General features: G+C 37.7%; 1 protein-coding gene across 1 annotated transcript in view; it reads right to left on the reverse strand.

Moving 5' to 3' along the window:
• The window catches only part of ATRX (ATRX chromatin remodeler), a 159,608-nt gene that overhangs the window by 66,782 nt on the left and 70,447 nt on the right, over positions 1-22,379 (reverse strand). Inside the window, exons 10-11 of the mRNA XM_039348022.1 lie at positions 6,381-6,456; positions 587-717 (exon numbers count right to left, since the gene is read on the reverse strand). Coding sequence (XP_039203956.1) covers positions 587-717; positions 6,381-6,456 — 207 coding nt within the window. The remainder of the gene's footprint in view (positions 1-586; positions 718-6,380; positions 6,457-22,379) is intronic.

Raw genomic sequence — 22,379 nt, forward strand, 5'->3', positions numbered from 1 at the left:
GGCAAATCTAGACAGCATACTAAAAAGCAGAGACATCACCCTGCCAACAAAAGTGCGTATAGTCCAGGCCATGGTTTTCCCAGTTGCAATGTATGGCTGTGAAAGTTGGACCATAAGAAAGGCTGAGCGCCAAAGAATTGAGGCCTTTGAACTATGGTGCTGGAGAAGACTCCTGCGAGTCCCTTGGACTGCAAGGCGTTCAAACCGGCCAGTCCTAGAAGAGATCAACCCCGACTGCTCTTTAGAAGGCCAGATCCTGAAGTTGAAACTCAAATACTTTGGCCACCTAATGAGAAGGAAGGACTCACTGGAGAAGGGCCTAATGCTGGGAAAGATTGAGGGCAATAGAAGAAGGGGACGACAGAGAATGAGATGGCTGGATGGAGTCACTGAAGCAGTAGGTGTGAACTTAAATGGACTCCAGAAGATGGTAGAGGACAGGAAGACCTGGAGGAACGTTGTCCATGGGGTTGCGATGGGTCGGACACGACTTCGCAATTAACAACAACAACAAGTATGTTATTGAGGAACTGTTACAATGCTCTTTGATGTGAAAATGCATTTTTTTTTTCTACCAAGTGCTTACCACTGTTATTTATGTTTTTTGCTCGCTTTCCTTTCTTTTTCTTCCCATCGTTGGATTCTTCATCAGAAGAAGCATCCTCCTCTGAGGAAATATTGGCTTTGATTTCATCTAAAAGCATTTTCTTGGCAATTCTTTGAAGTAAAACAAAAAAGGTGTATTCCATTGGTTCACCAATAACAAACAATAAATATAAATGTAATTATGCAACTATATTAAGCAGATCAAGCATTATTTAAAAAAATGAGCAAGATTAATGGATGGCCATCAGCAATGGAATTTGTGGAAGCATGAGTTGTTAAACATTTTCAAATTCTATCAACTGATCAATTTGTTATAGAAGTAGTCCTTGACTTACAACCATTTGTTTAGTGACTGTTCAAAGTTACAAGTCACTGAAAAAAGTGACTTATGACCATTTTTCACACTTCTGACCACTGCAGCATCCCCATGGCCACATTATCAATATTCAAACGCTTGGCAATCAGCATGTATTCATTATGACAGTTGCAGTGTCCCAGAGTCATGGGATCACGTGTTGCAACCTTCTAACAAACAAAATGAACGGCGAAGGTAGATTCACTTAACAATCACGTTACTAACCTAACAAATGCAGTGATTCATTTAACAACTGTAGCAAGGAAGATCATAAAAGGGGGCAAAATTCACTTAACAACTGTCTTGTTTTACAATGGAAATGTTGGGCTCAATTGTGATCATAAGTCAAGGACTAGCTATAATTTCTGTGGCTGTTGTTAATACAACCACAGTGCTAATTTCCATTTTCTGCTCCCTTCAGTATTGTGCTAACAATCTTTATACTACAGCAATTTTAGCTGAATATCAGGATCCTGTATCAGGCATATTTCAATATGAAATATCATTTTAAAGAGAAAGTTTAAAAGCCATTTCTTGAGTGCTAATTTTTAGAATTGTACAAGATAACAAACCTTGAAGCCCTGGCTAGGAACTTGAAGGAGATTAAGCCTAGTCATATCTTGTGATATACCTTATAATGGACAGAGAATCAGTGGTCCATCAACACTGCCCAAAGGAAGCGCATATATATATTACTCATCCTAAGCACTAGACTGGCTTTCCTGGCTTAAGAGTACTTGTAGACTGTCAACTCCTTTTGTTTTAATCATAGTACAAAAAGCACAAACACCAGTGGGACCTCTGCAAAGGAATCTCACTTCCCCCTCATACCAAGGCAAGCCAGGCAGTTCAAAACAGACGGCAGTAACCCAATAATGATAAAGGCAAACTTGGTCCTTTCCTTCTCGTGGGCAGAAGATACAGAAGACACAGAAAAGACCAACTGCAAAAGCCTTAAATTGAAGGCAACCATACTAGAACCTAAGACTGTGCTGATGGGTCCAAGTGGTACAATTTAAAATAGAAGCAGTCCATCTCATCCTGAGGTGGAATAGTAGTAGTAGTAGCAGTAGTAGTAATAATAATAATAATAATGATGATGGTGATGATGTTTTCCAGATTCTCGGCCCACATTCAACACAATAACTGGTTTTCAGTGACAGAAATTAGAGCAAACTGAGCGGGCTTGCCCATAGTTTTCAAAGAATCTCAGCTGAATGTTTTCCCAGATATATGTAAGTAATAACCAGAGGTAAGAAAAACAGGTGTCTCTCAAAAGCCTATTGAATAAAACTATAAGCAGTTTTCGCTAATCTCTGAAATGTTTACGTGCACCCAGTTTCAAATATGCACCCAGATGTTTATGAATTGGTTTAGTACGAATGCCCTCACCATACAGACTGGTTTGAAAAATACCCTTCGACCTTCCTCAAGTTTCATCAGTCTTTTTCAGTCTAACGTATTTCTGGACTAAAACGGATCCAAAGAGCAAGATTGGTATCTACCATTGTATTGGTTTCCCTTAATAAAACCAAAAACAAAGAAAATGCCAATCTAATATAAATCTTCAGGGAGCACTTTTTTTCTGCAATGAAATTGAATGGTAAGGAGAAATTTAACACAAAAGAAAACAACTATTTAACCATGGCCATCCTTTTCTCCAGTGCTGTATCAACAATATTTGGATTTCTCCAAATCAATGAATTAAACTTATAAGCAAACTAGAACAGCAGCAAGGTAAATCTGAAGAAACTCTGCTAGCAAGAAACCAAAGGGATTGCAACAAGGAGAGCTTCAAGTGGAAGGCTTACTTACTTCAACTTTTGACATAGGTTGTGATTCAAAGTTCACCAAACCCTATAAAAATATGCTTTTTCTGATAAAGGAGAATATTTGTAGCTCAGGGTTGTGTTCTCTGAGCTTGGCTGTTTTCTTGCAAACATTTCATTACCCAAACTAGGCAACATCATCAGTGCTGTTGAAGTGACCTAATTAGTGTTAACATACATTTTCCATACCTAGCTTTTATCAAGTGGAACAAAGAAGCAAACCATCTCAAATTATGCTTAGGTTTCAAAACATGTAATATCGAATAGTTGGACTTCCAAAAGGAGACACATATTCTAAGTCATACTGATAGTAAAATGTTTTGGTGTTTCAAATAAAGTCCATTTTAACTGCTGTGAAGACATAACATGACATTCAGAAAATGCTAATTAACTAGGTAAGGAGATGCAGACATGGGAATGAACTTCAGAGAAGCTGAACTCTCTGTTCATTAAATCTTTATTTAGTAAACACAAGTACTATTGACAAATACTAGCGTATTTACTCGCGTTTATCATCCAGCCTTCCCATACTGTGATATAAAGAATGTGAAGCATATGCTCATCACAATATAAACTATTTTAAAATGCCTTTAAAAAGCAACATTATGAATTAAATCCAAAATACATTAGTCACAACTAATACAGTTGATTGATTGTCAATGAAGCTAAATCTTTGCTGATGTTTTCTGGATTCGACCATCTTAAAATGACTTAAAATGACAGCCAAGATGGTAGTTATCTGCAGGCCCCATTATCAAAGCTAATACTGTCTTATTTTTCTTCAACAAGATTGTTGGTGACATCATCAAATGTTTATTCAATTTATAGTGCTGAGGTGAGAATAGTTTTTACTCCTTTTCAATTCTACTGTATCCTGATCTATCACAGTTTCAACTGCAAGACTAAATGCACATATATTTGCAGAGCCACATATGTATGTTCTATCCCCCCCCCTCAATTTTTGATATCAGCTCTGGACATGGTCTACTGTACCCACAACTGCATGAAAGGTGAGTGTTAAGCAATTTGGAAGGGCATCATGCAGATGGTAAGAGTTCCAAATTCATGTACGTGTTTTCTGAGATGTCTTACCAACTACCATACCAAGTATGTTTACAATTACATATTTGACATATTCTGAGTATGAGAGTAAATTAAAAATATTACATACTTTAATTCAGTTTAGTTGGTATAACATGACTAAATAGTGTTAAAATTTGAAACTTCAAAGAATGGTAAGCTGCATATTATGAGGACAATATAAATGACAATAGCTAAATAAATTGTTTCCTATTATATCTTAGTAGAAAAAATGTGTTTCTTAAATTAAATGCTTGGACGAGAAACATGTTTTACAAAAATTTATTGCATCCATCAAATACTTCAAAGGCATTGTGCATGAATACACTATCTCTTAATGAACAAAATAACTCCAAACATATTAAAACAGCACTATTTAAAAATTCAGACAAACCAATAATAAACAAATACACGCCACAATGAAAATACAGCACTGTCTGTTATATTAAGACTCACTAAAATATTGCAAATTGGCAAAGTTGATTTTAACATTTTTAACAAGAGGCATGTTAAAATAGTTTCTTCAGAAAAAGAAAGTTGTAAATACAACCGTCTAAATTGTAACAATACTACAGATCTCTAACATCTTTCTTTGGCCTGGTAGAACTGTTTCATCCATTAAGCAAAAGCAAGCAACAGTCAAATTGCAAGCCTAAGCACATTTCCTTGAAAGTTTGGATTGATAGATCACAGTGCAACTCCCAATGGCAGATCCCACATGCAGGCCAAATCAGTTCAGCTTGCAAATGGAAGCAGGGATGATAACCACAGCTGCATTTTTGTGCTGCAAGAGCTGCTCTTCAGAGTGTGGGATTGAAGATACCACAACAGAGAGGAGAAGCAGAAGAGTCCCCATGCTCGGGGGTCTTTCTGCATACAACTCTTGGGACACTTTAATTGCAGCTTCCTGATTCTGAAGCAAAATGATGTATTTCAATACATGTTAACCAACATGCATCTTGGTTAAGATTATTTGTCTATGAACACCAACTCCATGTAAGAGAGGTAGATCAATTTTATTCCTGGATAATACAGTATTCTGGGATTTTCCCACATTAAAGCAATTCCAGGAATTTTATGAGTAAAATTATATTTGATGATTAAAAATATGATTTAAGATATATCTACTAAACATTGCAGATTTTTTGAAAAATCCAGCTTTTGATTTTCTATATAATTTTTCTACTAGAAATTATTTTTTTAAACTTAACAAGGAAATAAGGAACTCTATTTTGACTCTTTGAAAGTCTTAACAGAATGTTTGAACAATTTCCTTACCACTGTTTCTTATAGTAATCCCTAAACAAATATTAAAGTTCATTTTCAAACATTTTTAAACATTGTATATGAAAAGCAAGTAATAACCTAGAATAGCAGCATTTTATCTGTACCCAGGTCCACATTGGAGAACAAGTGTTAAAACTCATTTCAGGTACAAAAAAATAGGTTTTGTTTTCTCTAGGTAAAAACCAGTTAGTTTACTTAGTAACAAACAATTCTAAGCCCCACAAAGCCAAATGCATATCTATCACTCCCAAAATATTCTATTCAGTTTGCTGAAACAGCTCCCACAAAGAAACTGCTTGATAACCAACATTAGGCATAGATGCCTTAACAAAAACATGTTGTCAATTCTGTAACAGTGCAATCCTCTGCATATTTTCTTAGTTTTAAGTTCCCCTGTGTTCACTGAGGCTTCATGCCCTGTTAAGTTACTAAAGATTGCAACCTGTTCTATTAATTTAAAAAATTCCTTCTATTCTATTGTTTCCTGGTTTACATCAGTTACAGAATTCATGTACTATGAACTTTATAAGGCCTACAAAGCTAAATCCTTAACTACAGTGATATTTTAACATTAAATGTTAACAAATAAACATGTATGCACATGTTCAATTTAACATGCGACTGTCGTCTAAACAAAGCCAATAAAATTTCAAATGATTAAAGCAATTCAAATCATCATATCACTACTACCAAGTATTCAAATTTTGAAATTATAGAAATTTGTAATTCAGGATACTGGGAAATGAATTTCTCCAAAAGCATGTTCTACTTCTGGCCAGTTATAATCAAGTTTTTGTAAGAGCTAATTTATACTCTGGTTGAAAAGGCATTCAACTGCCATCAAAATGCTATCAGTATTGAATAACTGCTCATCTCCCATTCCTGTGGAGAGCTGTAATTATCATTTTTTTAAAAGAGTGAGTTGTACAATTTACACAAAATTCACATTATACATGGAAACTTAAAATGGACAGTGCTGCATTTATAACGCACCCTATGCAAGGTGTGTGACTTAACACTTAAATCGTATTTTCTTTTCATTTCTGGATTGGGGGGTTTGTTTTCTGGCCTCTCGTTCAAGCTGGCGGGAAGCCTGTGAGCGAGTCTGTACAAGGCAGGCACTTCTGGTTTTTACAACCTGCTTGCTGTTCCGTTGCTCTGGCTTGCGCCCACGCCTAGGGTGTGTTATAATCTTTTTAAAGTCCTTACGGATGGAATCATACCTATTCTCGGGATCATCATCGTCATCTTCCTCTTCTTCCATTGGCACAGCTGCAGATTTGTGCTCCCCTTCATCTCCTTTAGAAGAAAAAAGGGGAGACATATTTGGCACAAAGAGAAAAACGTCTGCTATCACTGCTATGAGATACCATCTCCCCTATTTGGGGAATAGATGTGTACAGCCACCCAAATCCCATGCGCTATAGAAGAGTTTCTGCATTTCAACCTCGTGAAGAGGAAGAATTATACAGACTTACAACTATTTTTCTAACATCAGAAAGACAATAGGGGATTAGCATCTACAGATCTTACATTTTGGCACTGGTCATTTTATATACTTAGTCCATTCAAACATATGGCAGAGGACTGTCATCCTGTACTAGATTTATTTACTTATTCATTTATTTACTTTATTCGTTTATTTATATCCCGCCTTCATTATTTTCAAAATTACTCAAGTATCCAACATACTTTCTTCCTATTTTCCTCACAACAACCCTGTGAAGTGGGCTAGGCTGAGAGAGACTGACTGGCCCAAGGTCAATTTCAGTCTATTCTATATATTAAAGCAAATATAAATGGAATTAACACCATGTATACCACTTTTCAAAAAGAGCACACTACAAATATAATGAACTATCTGGCTAAAGCTACATATCTACTCAAGACAATGCACAGAACTCAAATGACAGTCACCCAATAACTGTTCCTGGTACAATTTGACAAAGAATTCCTAACAAATTCTAAAAAAAATAGACCTCCATAAAATTGGGAGTACAATTTACCATGGGCATAATACTGCACTTCTTCCAACAACATCAATAAACAGATACTACATTACAAAGTTTTCTCATTTGCATATGTTCAATCACTTTTCTCTAGGATGAATTCCTCTCCATCCACTTCATTTAAACACTATATCAATATCAGGAATGATCATGATTTCTAAACCTAGTTTAGGCCATTCCTCATCTTTATATGATTTGCGTACGAACTCAAAGGCATTGTAGACAGAAAGCCAGGTTCGTCTGTGCTAGGCAAAAATCAGGGGGAGTCTGGAAGCACCTTTTCCAACGCAAGAGTTTTATTAAAAGGCCTAAACTTTCATGCACTGCAAAGTATTTCATCTCTATCTAATGAAGTGAACTGCAGCGCATGAAAACGTAGGCCTTTTAATAAAAATTTAGTTGGAAGAGTACTATCAATAGCACTATGCTGATTTTTGGCAAATTCAGTGTAGAAGCAATGTAAGAACTATTAAAGTCTAATTCTCATTCTACAAGGCACCCCTTGGATCTAGCTTGGAGTGCTGATAGTTCGGGGCAAATGTTCCTTGCAGTGTGAAATTTGAAGGAGATCAGTATCAAGGCAACCACTTAAGTGTTGGGTGGCTAGTTGATAAGCAATCTGGCAGGAAGCAATACAATACTTAGAAATGGTCAGCCGTTGGGATCAATATTATGTTTCTTCTCCTAGTTACAGAAACCTGGGCAACTTCTCAATTTCATGGGCATAGGAAACATTTATGAATTGAAAATTTTAAAAGAACATATTAAAAAATTCTAGTGGTTCTAGTAAAAGCCCCACTTGTAGCAACTATTGTAAGTAAATCTGCATATAGGAAGTCATATAACATCCAAATGATTCAAATACACAAAGTCTACCAAAGAAAAAGCAACAAGGCCAAGTAACACACAGCTGGTCTCTTAAAACTGAGGGCTTTAAAGGTGTTCTCAAAACCCAGCCCAAAGCTCAGGGGTTACATTCTTGCATCCGAGGGGGCTAATCCATTGCTCAGGTGTTCTATTTTTCAGTAGACCTACCTATGCTTCCTAGTGCTGATTCCACATAAGAGGGAGGACAAATAGGGCTTTCTCTTAAGGGTTTTAGAGTCCCCTGTCCTTCATCAGGGTCTCCTGGAGTATCTTGCTGCCCACAAGCTCACAATAAGTTTTAGAGGTTCTTCTGAAGAGGATTTGGGCAGGGGAGGAAAAGAAGGTACTGTATGTCAGAAGCATATCCTCTAAAAGCTTCTGCAAAATCAGTCTATACCAGAATCAAAAATCCCAAAGTGAAGTTAAATTTTAGACCACAAATCACCAAGAAGTTGGAAAAAAATGCTGTAGCTCATAAAAGTGTGAAAAAGTATCAGACACCTCTTAGTGGAATAATAAATCTGTCTCCCCCTTTCAATGTTTTAGAAAAAGTATAGAGGACATGAATACTTTCATTTCTCTTCAATGTGTATTTTCCAGTGAGAAAGAGAAAGGGCCTGGATTCCAGAGACTCTGCCATTTCCTCCTTATAAAAGCCATCTTGCTCCAGTTAATCCAGGCCATTTATGAGCCGCAGAGCACTCAGGAATGTCTTGGACTTGCTCAGGGCCAAGCTTAACTTTTCCAACGTTAACATTTGAGAGCATCACTAACTAAATTCTATTGCCTTAAGACTGTGCTATGAAAACACCCTCATAAATGAAATTACACAGGCTCGGTATTTTTGTGGGCATCTTTTTCTTTGTTTCAACCACATTACTTTCTTTATTCAAAAGGAATTCAAAATTTTAAATCAAGTGAATATGTTGATCTTTTTTAAGCCAAAAAACAAACCTAGCTCAAAAGAATTACTGGAGACAAGACCAAGAAATCTAATATTTAGATTTATTTAGATTTATCTATATATTTAGATATTTAGAACAGAAACAAGGAATTTTTTAGCATGGCATAATCCCTACACTGTTTCAAGCTAATCACAAAGTATACAAAAAGCAACTGGAAAGCATAAGGATATAATTACACTAATTATAAAATATTAAAAGCATTTTTAAAAAGAAGCATATGGCAAATAAAAAATATTATTATTACTATAAAGAAAAATATATCAAATTATATCCATTTTTTCCAAATACTGTTAACAATATTAGAATTCAACATTATAGAAGCACAAGGAATAGAACACAGTCAAACTAGAGTCTTGGACTTCAAAAGAGCTAATTTCAATAAACTTAGAGAGGGCTTGGGAAGGATTCCATGGATGAGAATCCTCAAGGGGAAAACAAGAAGCTTGGGAAATTTTGAAAAATGAGATAATAAAAGCACAGTCTAGCACAATACCAACAAAGAGGAAAAACAACAGCTCTCAAAAGAAACCAGCATGGCTGCATAAAGAACTCTTTGACAAATTGAAAGATAAAAAGGACAAGTATAGAAAGTGGAAAGAGGGGAACATAACTAAGTCAGAATATCAGCAAATAGCCCGAGCCTGCAAAGATGAAGTGAAGAAAGCCAAGGCTCAAAATGAACTAAGGCTTGCAACCAAAGTCAAAAATAACAAAAAAAGCTTCTTTCAACATGTAAAAAACAAGAAAAAAGTGAAGGAAATGATTGGTCCATTAGTGGGTGGAAGTGGCAAGAAGGTGACAAGCAACAGGGAGAAAGCAGAACTATTTAACTCGTTTTTTGCATCTGTCTTTACACAAAGGGAAAAAACAGACCAACCTATCAAAAATAGTGCCATAAAAAACAAAATAGAAACACAAGATAAGATAGGCAAGAAAATGGTAAATGAGCACCTGTCCAGCCTAGATGAGTTCAAATCGCCAGGACCAGATGGATTACACCCCAGAGTTCTCAAGGAACTGGCAGATGTGATATCGGAACCACTGAACTATATTTTTCAAAGATCCTGGAGCACAGGGTAACTTTCAGAGGACTGGAAAAGAGCTGATGTAGTTCCCATCCTCAAAAAAGGAAAAAAAATGGATCCAGGAAATTACAGACCTATCAGCCTGACCTCAATACCTGGGAAGATCCTGGAAAAGATAATCAAACAACGAATCAACGAACACCTAGAGGCAAACAAAGTCATTACTAAAAGCCAACATGGGTTTGTCAAAAATAGATCATGCCAGACAAATCTTATTGCATTCTTTGACCAAGTGACAAAATTAGTGGATCAGAGGAATGCTGTGGACATAATTTACTTGGACTTCAGTAAGGCATTTGATAAAGTAGATCACAACCTACTACTTGATAAGATAGAAAAATGTGGGGTAGACAGAATCACCACCAGATGGATCCGTAGCTGGCTGACGGCCGTACTCAGCGAGTGGTCCTCAATGGAACTGCATCTATATGGAGGGAAGTGTGTAGTGGGGTGCCCCAGGGCTCTGTTCTGGGCCCAGTGCTCTTCAACATCTTCATCAACGATTTGGACGAAGGGATAGATGGGGAACTCATCAAATTTGCAGACGACACCAAGTTGGCAGGAATAGCCAACACTCCAGAAGACAGGCTTAAGATACAGAAGGATCTGGACAGACTTGAACACTGGGCACTAACTAACAAAATGAAATTCAATGGTGAAAAAAGCAAGGGTCTACATTTAGGCAAGAAAAACCAAATGCACAAGTACAGCATAGGTGGCACCATGCTCAATAGTAGTAACTGTGAGAGGGACCTCGGAGTCCTAGTAGACAAGCACCTAAATATGAGCCAGCAGCAAAATGGCCAACACAGTGCTAGGCTGCATTAACAGAGGGATAGAATCAAGATCACGTGAAGTATTAATATCACTCTTCAATGCCTTGGTAAGGCCACACTTGGAATACTGCATCCAGTTTTGGTCACCACGATGTAAAAAAGATGTTGAGATTCTAGAAAGAGTACAGAGAAGAGCAACAAAGATGATTAGGGGACTGGAGGCTAAAACATATAAGGAACGGCTGCTAGAATTGGGTATGTCTAGTTTAACGAAGAGAAGGACAAGGGGGGACATGATAGCAGTATTCCAATATCTCAGGGGCTGCCATAAAGAAGAGGGAATTAAGCTATTTTCCAAAGCACCTGAAGGCAGGACAAGAAGCAACGGGTGAAACTAATCAAGGAGAGAAGCAACCTAGAACCAAGGAGAAACTTCCTGACAATGAGAACAATTAATCAGTGGAACAGCCTGCCTCCAGAAGCAGTAAATGCTCCAACACTGGAAGTTTTTAAGAAGAGACTGGACAGCCATTTGTCCGAAATGGTGTAGGGTTTCCTGCCCGAGCAGGGGGTTGGACTAGATGACCTCCAAGGTCCCTTCCAACTTTACTACTATTACTAATTATTTGGAATTTAGCAGAGATTTTACTTGTCACATATGTCACAAAATATGGGTAAACCATTTGTAGCATTTTTAACTAATATGTGACAGTTGTATGTTGTTGGTATATTCTTCCTTTAGCAGCACTGTTGCCATATATAAATTAGAAGGACAGCAAATCCTGTTCATTATTTTTTTTTTTAAAAAAAATCCAGTGCTGGGAATGATCATCCTTTAATGCAGTGTAAATGTCAATATGACCAATAAACATTATGCTATATTTTTGTTAAATAAATTATTAAGATAGTTTGAAACGGAAGATATACTGGTTGTCTTGCTGGAGTTAAATAAGGTTAATCTAATGGACAACAGCTGATTCTACCTCTGATTAGAATCTAATCGATGTTTAATACTGAAATATAAAAAAGTAAGATTTTACTGATTTAAAAGTAGGTTTTGATTTGATCCCCAATCATTATTTAGGATCAAATGTGCTACTATTCTTGTGAATAACTTTTCCTTTGAAATACTATCAAACAATGTTAGTAAAAATTAGATGAAAAAATTATGCCCATCTTATAGCAGTTTTGGTTACTGGAGAAAACCAGCATAGCTGTTTATTAGCCCCAATGCATTAAATATAAATAATTAAAAATGTTATAATTAAATATTTATAAATTTTATTAATACAAAATTAAAAACACATTGGACATAGATATGACGTCACTGGTTCCATACATCTTCCGTCACTTTACAGAAATATTAGTACTCATATAGACATATAGTTCTTGAGTTTGCTCGCTATTTATAATATAATATTTTTTAAAATGTTATAATTAAAATAGGCATGTCATTATAAAAGTGCTTCTTCTTTGGCTCTACAAATTTTGACTGCAATTGTTAGATTACATTTTCCTAAATTTACCTCTCATATATTACTTTAGCTAACCTGCTGCTTAATTAATGGCTTGTTTTTTCTCCAATGATATTAGAGATGGCATGTTTGAAGTCAAATACCGTATATGCCGGCGTATTAGGCGACCCGGCGTATAAGACGACCCCTGTCTTTATAGCCGGGCAGCATTCCTAGAACGTCGTCTTATACGCCGGAAACTACCAGTATTTCCGGCGTATAAGACGACTCGGCGTATAAGACGACCCCCGTCTTTGGCGCCGATTTCAGCGCTCGCGGAAGTCGTCTTACACGCCGGCATTTACGGTATTTTAACCAAGAGTTACTGAATATTATTTTAATAATTTAGTAGGGTAAACATATCAATTTATATTGAGTGATAATTTATCAATCTATGGTTAATAAAAAGTACAAACTAAATATGTTCATTATCAAAATCAGGCAGTAATTAAGGTTCCAGGAACTGAGTGCATATTATGACCCAAGCAGCTCCAGCCTAACACAGCCAAGCAAGATTAGTAATAGTAATAGTAGTAAAGTTGGAAGGTCATCTAGTCCAACCCCCTGCTCAGGCAGGAAACCCTACACCATTTCAGACAAATGGCTGTCCAGTCTCTTCTTAAAAACTTCCAGTATTGGAGCATTTACTGCTTCTGAAGGCAGGTGGTTCCACTGGCTAATTGTTCTCACTGTCAGGAAGTTTCTCCTTAGTTCTAGGTTGCTTATTGTTTGGCAAACCTAGAAAGAAAAGGAAGATTAAGGAAACTCGCTTGGTTTTGGTTTTGCTGCTGCAATCAAATCTGGCCAAAGAAAAAAGTGACAGAGCTGAGCCAGGTACTGTTGTAATCAACACTACAGAGGTAAAAAAAATGCTCTGTGGTCATTTTGAAAGTCAATAAAATAAGTCACAAGTCATCATTACTTGGTTCAGAGGAAACAGGTTTTAATTCTGATGGGTCTCCCTAAAATCAGTAAGAAACTATGGAGGAGCACTGAAAATATTTGACAGCTACAGAGTGGAGTTCCAACTCCCTTTGGTATACAGTATATAAAGTGCTAAAGTTTGTAGACAGCCAGCAAATCCATTAGTACAATAAGTGAGGAACAGTGGGACAAAACACCATGCTATTAAGAATGGTTTACTTATGCTAAATTTGATTACAGAAACCATGTTCACTGACTAGACTCAGAAACGCTTGTAACAGAAAATGAACTAAAAGGCACTAATTTTAGTTGATTAAAATTAACTATAAGCCTTGGAGTTATAGAAAAAGAATTAGCATAAAGCACAATACTATTTTACCTTTCTTATGATTTTGGCAAATATTCATTGAGATCATTTACTTTTTTTCAAAGCATTTATAAAGTAAATGAGCAGAGATAAAACATAGAGGGCTTTCCTGTGAATTGCCTGATTACCACATCTAACTTGGAAGAAATCTATTACAAACGGTCCTTCATGGTTATAACTTAAGGAATTTTATACTGCATTTTTTCTTCTTGATGAGGACTGACTTCACAATTTAAGTAAATTCAAATAAATCTTCATGTGAATGGCACTCTGTACTTCTGTAGAGAAATTATTTTAGTATATTGTTTAATGAAATACTCCAAGAAAACTGAAAATATTACAAGTTCTTATTCAGCAATACTATTGAATATATCAATCCTAATGCTGATGAAAATGCCTTAAAACTATGCCTATTGTATTTTACATACAGTGAGGGGAAAAATTATTTGATCCCCTCCTGATTTTGTATGCTTGCCCACTGACAAAGAAATGATCAGTCTATAATTTTAATGGTAGGTTTATTTTAACAGTAAGAGACAGAATAACAACAACAACAAAAATCCAGAAAAACGCATTTCAAAAAAGTTATCAATTGATTTGCATTTTAATGAGTGAAATAAATATTTGATCCTCTATCAATCAGCAAGATTTCTGGCTCCCAGGTGTCTGTTTAATACAGGCAATGAGCTGAGATTAGAAGTACCCTCTTAAAGGGAGTGCTCCTAATCTCGGTTTGTTACCTGTATAAAAAACATCTGTCCACAGAAGCAATCAATCAATCAATCAGATTCCAAACTCTCCACCATGGCCAAGACCAAAGAGCTGTCCAAGGATGTCAGGGACAAGATTGTAGACCTACACAAGGATGGAATGGGCTACAGGACTATTGCCAAGCAGCTTGGTGAGAAGTTGACCAACAGTTGGTGAGATTATTCGCAAATGGAAGAAACACAAAATAACGGTCAATCTCCCTCAGTCTGGGGCTCCATGCAAGATCTCACTTTGTGGAGTTTCAATGATCATGACAATGGCCCAGAACTACACGGGAGGATCTTGTCAATGGTCTCAAGGCAGCTGGGACCATTGTCACCAAAAAAACAACTGTAACACACTACGCCGTGAAGGACTGAAATCCTGCAACGCCTGCAAGGTCCCCCTGCTCAAGAAAGCACATATACAGGCCCATCTGAAGTTTGTCAGTGAACGTCTGAATGATTCAGAGGAGAACTGGGTGAAAGTGTTGTGGTCAGGGGACTTCCGGCTGTGACGTCATCGTGGAGCGGGTGAAAGAACAGACCTCTGTTCCTAAATCTTGAAAAATCTTCGCTAAGAGCCCAGCGAGGGCTTTGCCGATCCCGGAGAGATTGGTAAATTAAAGAGGAAGCTTCAGAGAAGCCGGGTGGAAAGCAAACACCCGAGCAGAAAGGAGCAGCACTTTTAAAATTGGCAAAGAAGAAACCGGTCTTTAAGGCTGGCCTGGAGCGATGGCAGCAGTCTGAGAGGGAGTGAAAAGTAGAACTGACAGCTTCGTAACGGAGACGAGGAAAACCCCTGAAGGAGGTGAGAACATTTGGCTGAGAGAAGACGCAGAAAAAGCAAAGCTACAAGAAGAGAGACACAGCGGCAACTGAGTTGGAATAGAGCGGAGAAGGGAGCAACAGAGCAGAACGAGAGCAACGTGAAGAAGCAGAGAGCTCACAGTAAAGTTTATAAAATGTGAGAGACTGGAATTTAAGAACTGCAAGAAGTAGAGACTGAAACCAGAGAAAGGACTGGAGAAAGGACGGTTGGAGGCAGTAAAGGGTAATTAAGAAAGAGTTTGAAAACTTAACATAAGAATTAAAAGGTGAAGTGAGACAACGGAGAAATTTAATACTACTTAGTGGAACCTATTTTTGAAGAACAAATAGCACTGAAATTTGGACTTTAACTGACATATATCTGGGTAAAGTGACGAGCGGACGTTTTGGAAATATTGGATATATAGAAGAAGAAAGAAGAGGTGACATTTGGTGGAACGTTGGATACATTAAATTGAGACAGAGAGAAAAAAGGATGATGCAATATTGTAGCACTCATATACAAGCAGTGACTAAGCTACAAGTAGAAAAGGGGCATCAGGCAATGTATTAAAAGTAATGAAGTAAATGAATTGTATTAACGAAATAGAAATAAGCGTAATAGTGTAATTGAACTAAATAGAAGTGAGAAAGTAATTATAGCATTGTAAAGAAATATAGACAGGTGATTATTCAAATAAGAGCGATAGTGAATGAAATTAAGAGTGGTGATAATACTTAGAGAATAGTATATGTATATGCAGCGTGTGTAGTGCTACAGAAATATATATAAGAGGTGTTTAGAGTATTATAAATTGCACTAGATAATACTGGGATAAGGAAAGGTACAACTCTACTTGTAATTTTACTTTTCAACCTTAATCCTAAGAATAACGTTCTAGAAAATTTGCAAGAAGATCTGAGAGAAGTGGTGGCCAAAGATATTGCTCCCATTTTGGGATGTGAACCGGAGAAAATACTGAGAGAGATTGAAAAAATATTTAGGGTTAATTCATGGATTGCGAGACAGAGAAATTTACCTAGAGATGTGGTCATTTATTTTTCTAGAAGATCATTTCGCAATGAAATTATTCAGGCTTTTTATAAACAAAGATTTCAAATTGCTGCCCAAGATGTTATAATTTTAAAGGAAATACCTCCAAAAATTCTTAGAAAAAGAAAAGATTTTGCCTTTTTGTCTGAGGAGCTTAAACATCGACAAATTCAGTTTAGATGGGAAATACCTGTTGGAATAGTGGTGAATTATACTGGAACACGCTATAGACCTAACACAATTTTAAAAGCAAAAGATTTCTATACTTCAGTTTTGAAAGCAGGTTCTCCCCCATTTCCATGAATTAAGAAAACAGAAGGGAGGACAGAAGAACAATTACCTGAAGGTGCAACCTCATTGGCTGATGGAGACTTACAGATTGAACCTATTGAACAGATTTTGGAGGTAAAAGATGACCCAAAGGAACAAAGGATGACTCTTGCTGTGCATAGACGTAAAGAAAAGGAACAGAAGCAGAAGGTTGGCATGGGAATAACAGAAGGTTTGGTTACTACAGAGCCTGTGTGAGGGGCAAGACCGAAGAGATCTTCAACAGTTGATCTCCAAGTCATGTTTCAGAGGCTTCAGGCCAGTAAGAATGTAAGTTTCTGACATGGAATGTTAATGGCCTGAATTCACCACAGAAAAGAAAAAAAGTATTTCACTATTTGAAACAACATAAAAATGACATTGTTTGCTTGCAGGAGACTCATATAGCTTCGAAGGACTTGAAGTATTTGATAAATCTTCGTTTGGGATCGCATTTTATAGCTTCTGCTCCAGGAAAAAAAGGGGGAATAGTAATTTATGTGAGAAAGGACTTATCGGCTAAATTAATTGATTCTGATATACAAGGAAGATACGTTATTATTGATTTAGTATTACAAGGCAAGAAATTCCTCATTGTTGGATTATATGCTCCTAATCAACAACAAAAACAATTTTATAAGCTATTACAAAAGAAATTAATTCAATTGAATTATAAATCTGTTATCTTGATGGAGATTGGAATGGTGTTCTGGACTCAAGGAAGGATAAGAAGGGTTCTTTTAAAACTTTTAATCATGCTAAATTACCTAAAGGTTTTTTTTTTTTTTTGATATGAAAGATGATTTGAAACTTAGTGACATTTGGTGAGAACGGAATAAAGATGACAAAGATTTTACTTTTTTTCGGACAGACATCAATTGTTTTCTAGAATTGATTTTTTTAAATTACTTCTGATCTTTTTTCTAGGGTCAAGAATGTTAACATTTTTCCTAGAATACTGTCTGATCGTAGTCCTGTATGGTTGGAGTTATTTGCGGAAGATGGGAATAAAAACCCTGGAGACTGAATGAAAATGTCAGAATCCAATTATATTTCATCTCTAGTTATCAACTATAGAAAACCACATTTCTGCCTTCTATGGATTCTGTCATATGATGACGGGAAGGGGGTGAACAAAGGGGCTTTATAGCTTCCTTCAGTACACTTCAAAGGGACTGGATGTGGATATCATCAAAAGGACTAACCATAACAATGGGGCTATTACCTTTCATGTAGTTCTCTCTGAAGTCTCCATCCAGCCGGCAGTAAAGAAAAGGGGGTGGGAGTGTAATGCCTGAGACTGTTCCTGGAAGAAGGGGGTCACTGGGTGGAGCTACTGGGGAACCCCTTAAAACCTTGAATAAGAGAGCTTGGACCCCAATTCCTGTCTAGAACGCCTGCAACCATTTTCTCTTAATAAAGGATGCCTGTTGGAAGAACTATTTCAAGAGTTCTGTCTTATTAAGATGCAAAGTGAGGTGGGTCCTTACATTAGACAGGACTTGCAAAATTAATCCACCTGGAAGGGAGACCCTTGCCGGGGGATTTTGCAAAAGATTACCATGTCAGACAATGGAGCAAGAAAGGGGGAAAACTGCCCAGGAAGAGAGATGCTGCCCCGACTGGAACCTTGCCGGATGTCGGGATCCGAGAGGTCAGATTCCTCAGGAGAAGAAGTGATGGAGACACGGGACCACAAGCCTCGCTGGTCAATGGGCGTTGGAAAGAAAAGCGAATGGGGAAAGGAATCAAGAAAGGTGACCCTGAGACGGGGGACCAAGCAACCAGAATGGAAGCAGGAGATGGAGAAATCCCTGCACGCAAGTGAAGAGGGAGAAAGCTAGGCACCGTACTCGGACTGGATCCTAGAGAAAGCTATTGACCTGATGAAGAGAACTCTCAGCTCCCTAGGAGAGGAGAATCCTGAGCCCTACGGCCGCCCCAGCTCCTGGAGCCGCAAAGAGAGAGACACCGAGGGGGAAGTGGAACCTGCAGCCCTGGGGACATCTGCTGATCCAGTAGTCCCCACCCCGCCGAACCAAAGATGGCGATCTGGACGGAAGACACTACCACCAACAACGGAGGCACCGATCCATTCCAAGACGTCCGCCGTTGGAGGTGAAATTCAAAGGGGAGCCAACATGCTTGGGGTTTTTCCTAACCCAAGTTCTCAGCTACATGGAGGAATAAGGGCGGGACATCCCCAGCGACAAAGCCCACATCCGGAGCGTGCAATCTGCCCTGGATGGACCGGCTGCAGATTGGGTGGTGAACTTGCACGACTCCAATGAGTTTCTTGGATGTATACGCACAGGGATTATAGGGCCAGGAATACAATCAGTGAAAGCAACCTATACCCTCTGCCCCTCATGAAAGACATGCTGTCACACCTCTCAAAAGGGACATTTTTTTCCAAACTAGACCTAAGGGAAGCTTTCTATCGCGTGAGAATTAAGGAAGGGGACGAATGGAAGACCGCATTTAACTGCCCCATGGGGTGCTATCAATTCAAAGTCTTGCCATTTGGGTTACAAGGGGGCCCTGCAGTATTTATGCAATTAATCAATGACGTTCGAAGGGCACCTGTTTAAGGGGTCCTTGTTTACTTGGACAACATTCTTATCTTCATCGAAACAAAAGAGGAACATGTCATGTTGCTTTTTCTATTCTTGATTCTATTCTTACAATACTTACAATCAATACATTTTCCTAGATTTTCAAATGGACAACAAAATGAGATGAATTGTTTAATTACTTTGGAGATTATTTTTGCAATTAAGCAGTTAAAGGCGGGGAAGGCATCGGGTACAGATGGATTAACGGCAATTTATTAAAAAATGTTATTTGAAGGAATGATAGAGCCATTAAAGGAACTTTTTAATAGTATTTTGTTGGGAGCCCCGGTACCTCCCTCTTGGAGAATGGCTTTTATATCATTGATTCCAAAGGAGGATCAAGATCTTATTCAGGCTAAGAATTACAGACCTATATCTCTTTTAAATACAGATTATAAGATTTTTACAAAAATACTGGCAAATAGATTAATGCATGTTATGAAGCAATTAATTCATAGTGATCAGTCTGGATTTATAACTGGAAGATATATGAAATATAATGTGAGACAAATTCTTAATTTAATTGAGTATCTGGAAAAGAATAATCAAATCTCAGCTGCTTTTATATTTTTGGATGCTGAGAAATCTTTTGATCAATTAGATTGGCAATTTTTACTGACAGTTATAGATAAAATGAATTTTGGTGATAAATTCTTATATGCTCTTAAAGCCATATATAAACAACAATCGGCACAAATTATAATTAATGGGGGGTTAACAGAAGCTTTCAAAATTGAAAAGGATACACGACAAGGATGTTCATTATCTCCATTGTTATTTGTTTTAACAATGGAGATTTTATTAATTCAGATTCGTGAGTCAACTATAATAAAGGGAATAAAAAAAAATAAGAATGATTATAGGTTGAGCCCCTTTATGGATTACTGCCTTGTCGTGGCGAAGGGGCTTGCGTAACTCAATGAAGCTATAAGCTATGCCATGCAGGGCCACCCAAGATGGACAGGTTATAGCAGAGAGTTCTGACAAAATGTGATCCACTGGAGAAGGAAATGGCAAACCACTCCAGTATCTTTGCCATGAAAACCCCATGGACAGTACTAAAAGGCAAAAAGATATGACGCTGGAAGATGAGCCCCTCAGGTCGGAAGGTGTCCAATATGCTACTGGGGAAGAGCAGAGGGCTAGTACTAGTAGCGCCAGAAAGAATGAAGCGACTGGGCCAAAGCCGAAAGGACGCTCAGCTGTGGATATATCTGGTGGTGAAAGGAAAGTCCGATGCTGTAAAGATTTTTTCTCCATAGGAACCTGGAATGTAAGATCCATGAATCAAGGCAAGCTAGACGTAGTCAAAAAGGAGATGACAAGACTGAACATCGACATCTTAGGAATCAGTGAACTAAAATGGACAGGAATGGGTGAATTTAACTCAGATGACCATCAGGTATACTACTGTGGGCAAGAATCCCTCAGAAGAAATGGAGTAGCCTTCATAGTCAATAAAAGAATAGGAAAAGCAATACTGGGATACAATCCCCAAATGACAGAATGATCTCAATTCGAATCCAAGGCAAACCATTCAATATCACAATAATCCAAATCTATGCCCCAACCACTGATGCTGAAGAGGATGAAATTGACCGGTTCTATGAAGCCCTACAGCACCTTATAGAATTAACACCAAAAAATGATGCCCTTATCATCATGGGGGATTGGAATGCTAAGGTAGGAAGCCAAAAGATAATCGGAATAACAGGCAAGTTTGGCCTTGGAGTACAAAATGAAGAAGGGCACAGGCTGATAGAATTTTGTCAAGAGAATACGATGGTTATAACAAACACTCTTTTCCAACAACCCAAGAGACGGCTCTACACATGGACATCACCAGACGGTCAACATAGAAATCAGACTGACTATGTGCTCTGCAACCAAAGATGGAGAAGCTCTATATAGTCAGTAAAAACAAGACCAGGAGCTGACTGTGGCTCAGATCATGAGCTTCTCGTTGCAAAATTTAGGCTTAAATTTAAAAAAGTAGGGAAAAGCACTAGGCCACTCAGGTATGAACTAAATCATATTCCTAATGAATATACAGTAGAGGTGACAAATAGATTTAAGGAATTAGATCTGATAGACAGAGTGCCTGAAGAACTATGGATTGAAGTTCGCAACATTGTACAAGAGGTAGCAACTAAAACCATCCCAAAGAAAAAGAAATGCAAGAAAGCAAAATGGCTGTCTGAGGAAGCTTTGCAAATAGCTGAGGAAAGAAGGGAAGCGAAAGGCAAAGGAGAAAGAGAAAGATATACCCAATTAAGAATGCCTTCTTAAATGAACAGTGCAAAGAAATAGAAGAAAACAACAGAATAGGGAGGACCAGAGATCTCTTCAAGAAAATTGGAGATATGAAGGGAACGTTTCATGCAAAGATGGGCATGATAAAGGACCAAAATGGAAGGGACCTAACAGAGGCAGAAGAGATTAAGAAGAGATGGCAAAACTACACAGAAGAACTATACAAGAATGAGCTTAAAGTCCCAGATAACCACAATGAGATGGTCACTGACCTCGAACCAGACATCCTAGAATGTGAAGTGAAATGGGCCTTAGAAAATCTGAGCAACAACAAAGCTAGTGGAGGTGACAGTATTCCAGATGAGCTATTCAAAATCTTAAAAGACGATGCAGTAAAAGTGCTATACTCAATTTGCCAGCAAATTTGTAAAACTTAACAGTGGCCACAGGATTGGAAAAGGTCAGTTTACATTCCAATTCCAAAGAAAGGCAATGCCAAAGAATGTTCAAACTATCGCACTATTGCACTCATTTCACATGCTAGTAAAGTTATGCTTAAAATCCTACAAGCTAGACTCCAGCAGTATGTAGATCGAGAACTACCAAAAGTACAGGCAGGATTTCGAAGAGGCAGAGGAACTAGAGATCAAATTGCCAACATACGCTGGATCATGGAGAAAGCTAGGGAGTTCCCGAAAAACATCTACTTCTGCTTCATTGACTATGCAAAAGCCTTTGATTGTGTGGATCACAACAAATTGTGGCAAGTTCTTAAAGAGATGGGAGTACCAGACCATCTCATTTGTCTCTTGAGAAACCTATATGCGGGTCAAGAAGCAACAGTGAGAACTTGACACGGAACCACTGATTGGTTCAAAATTGGAAAAGGAGTCCGGCAAGGCTGTATACTGTCGCCCTGCCTATT

Source organism: Crotalus tigris, unplaced genomic scaffold (genome assembly GCF_016545835.1).
Source record: "Crotalus tigris isolate CLP2741 ecotype Arizona unplaced genomic scaffold, ASM1654583v1 scf7180000018107.405212, whole genome shotgun sequence".
In the NCBI taxonomy this organism is placed as follows: domain Eukaryota; kingdom Metazoa; phylum Chordata; class Lepidosauria; order Squamata; family Viperidae; genus Crotalus; species Crotalus tigris.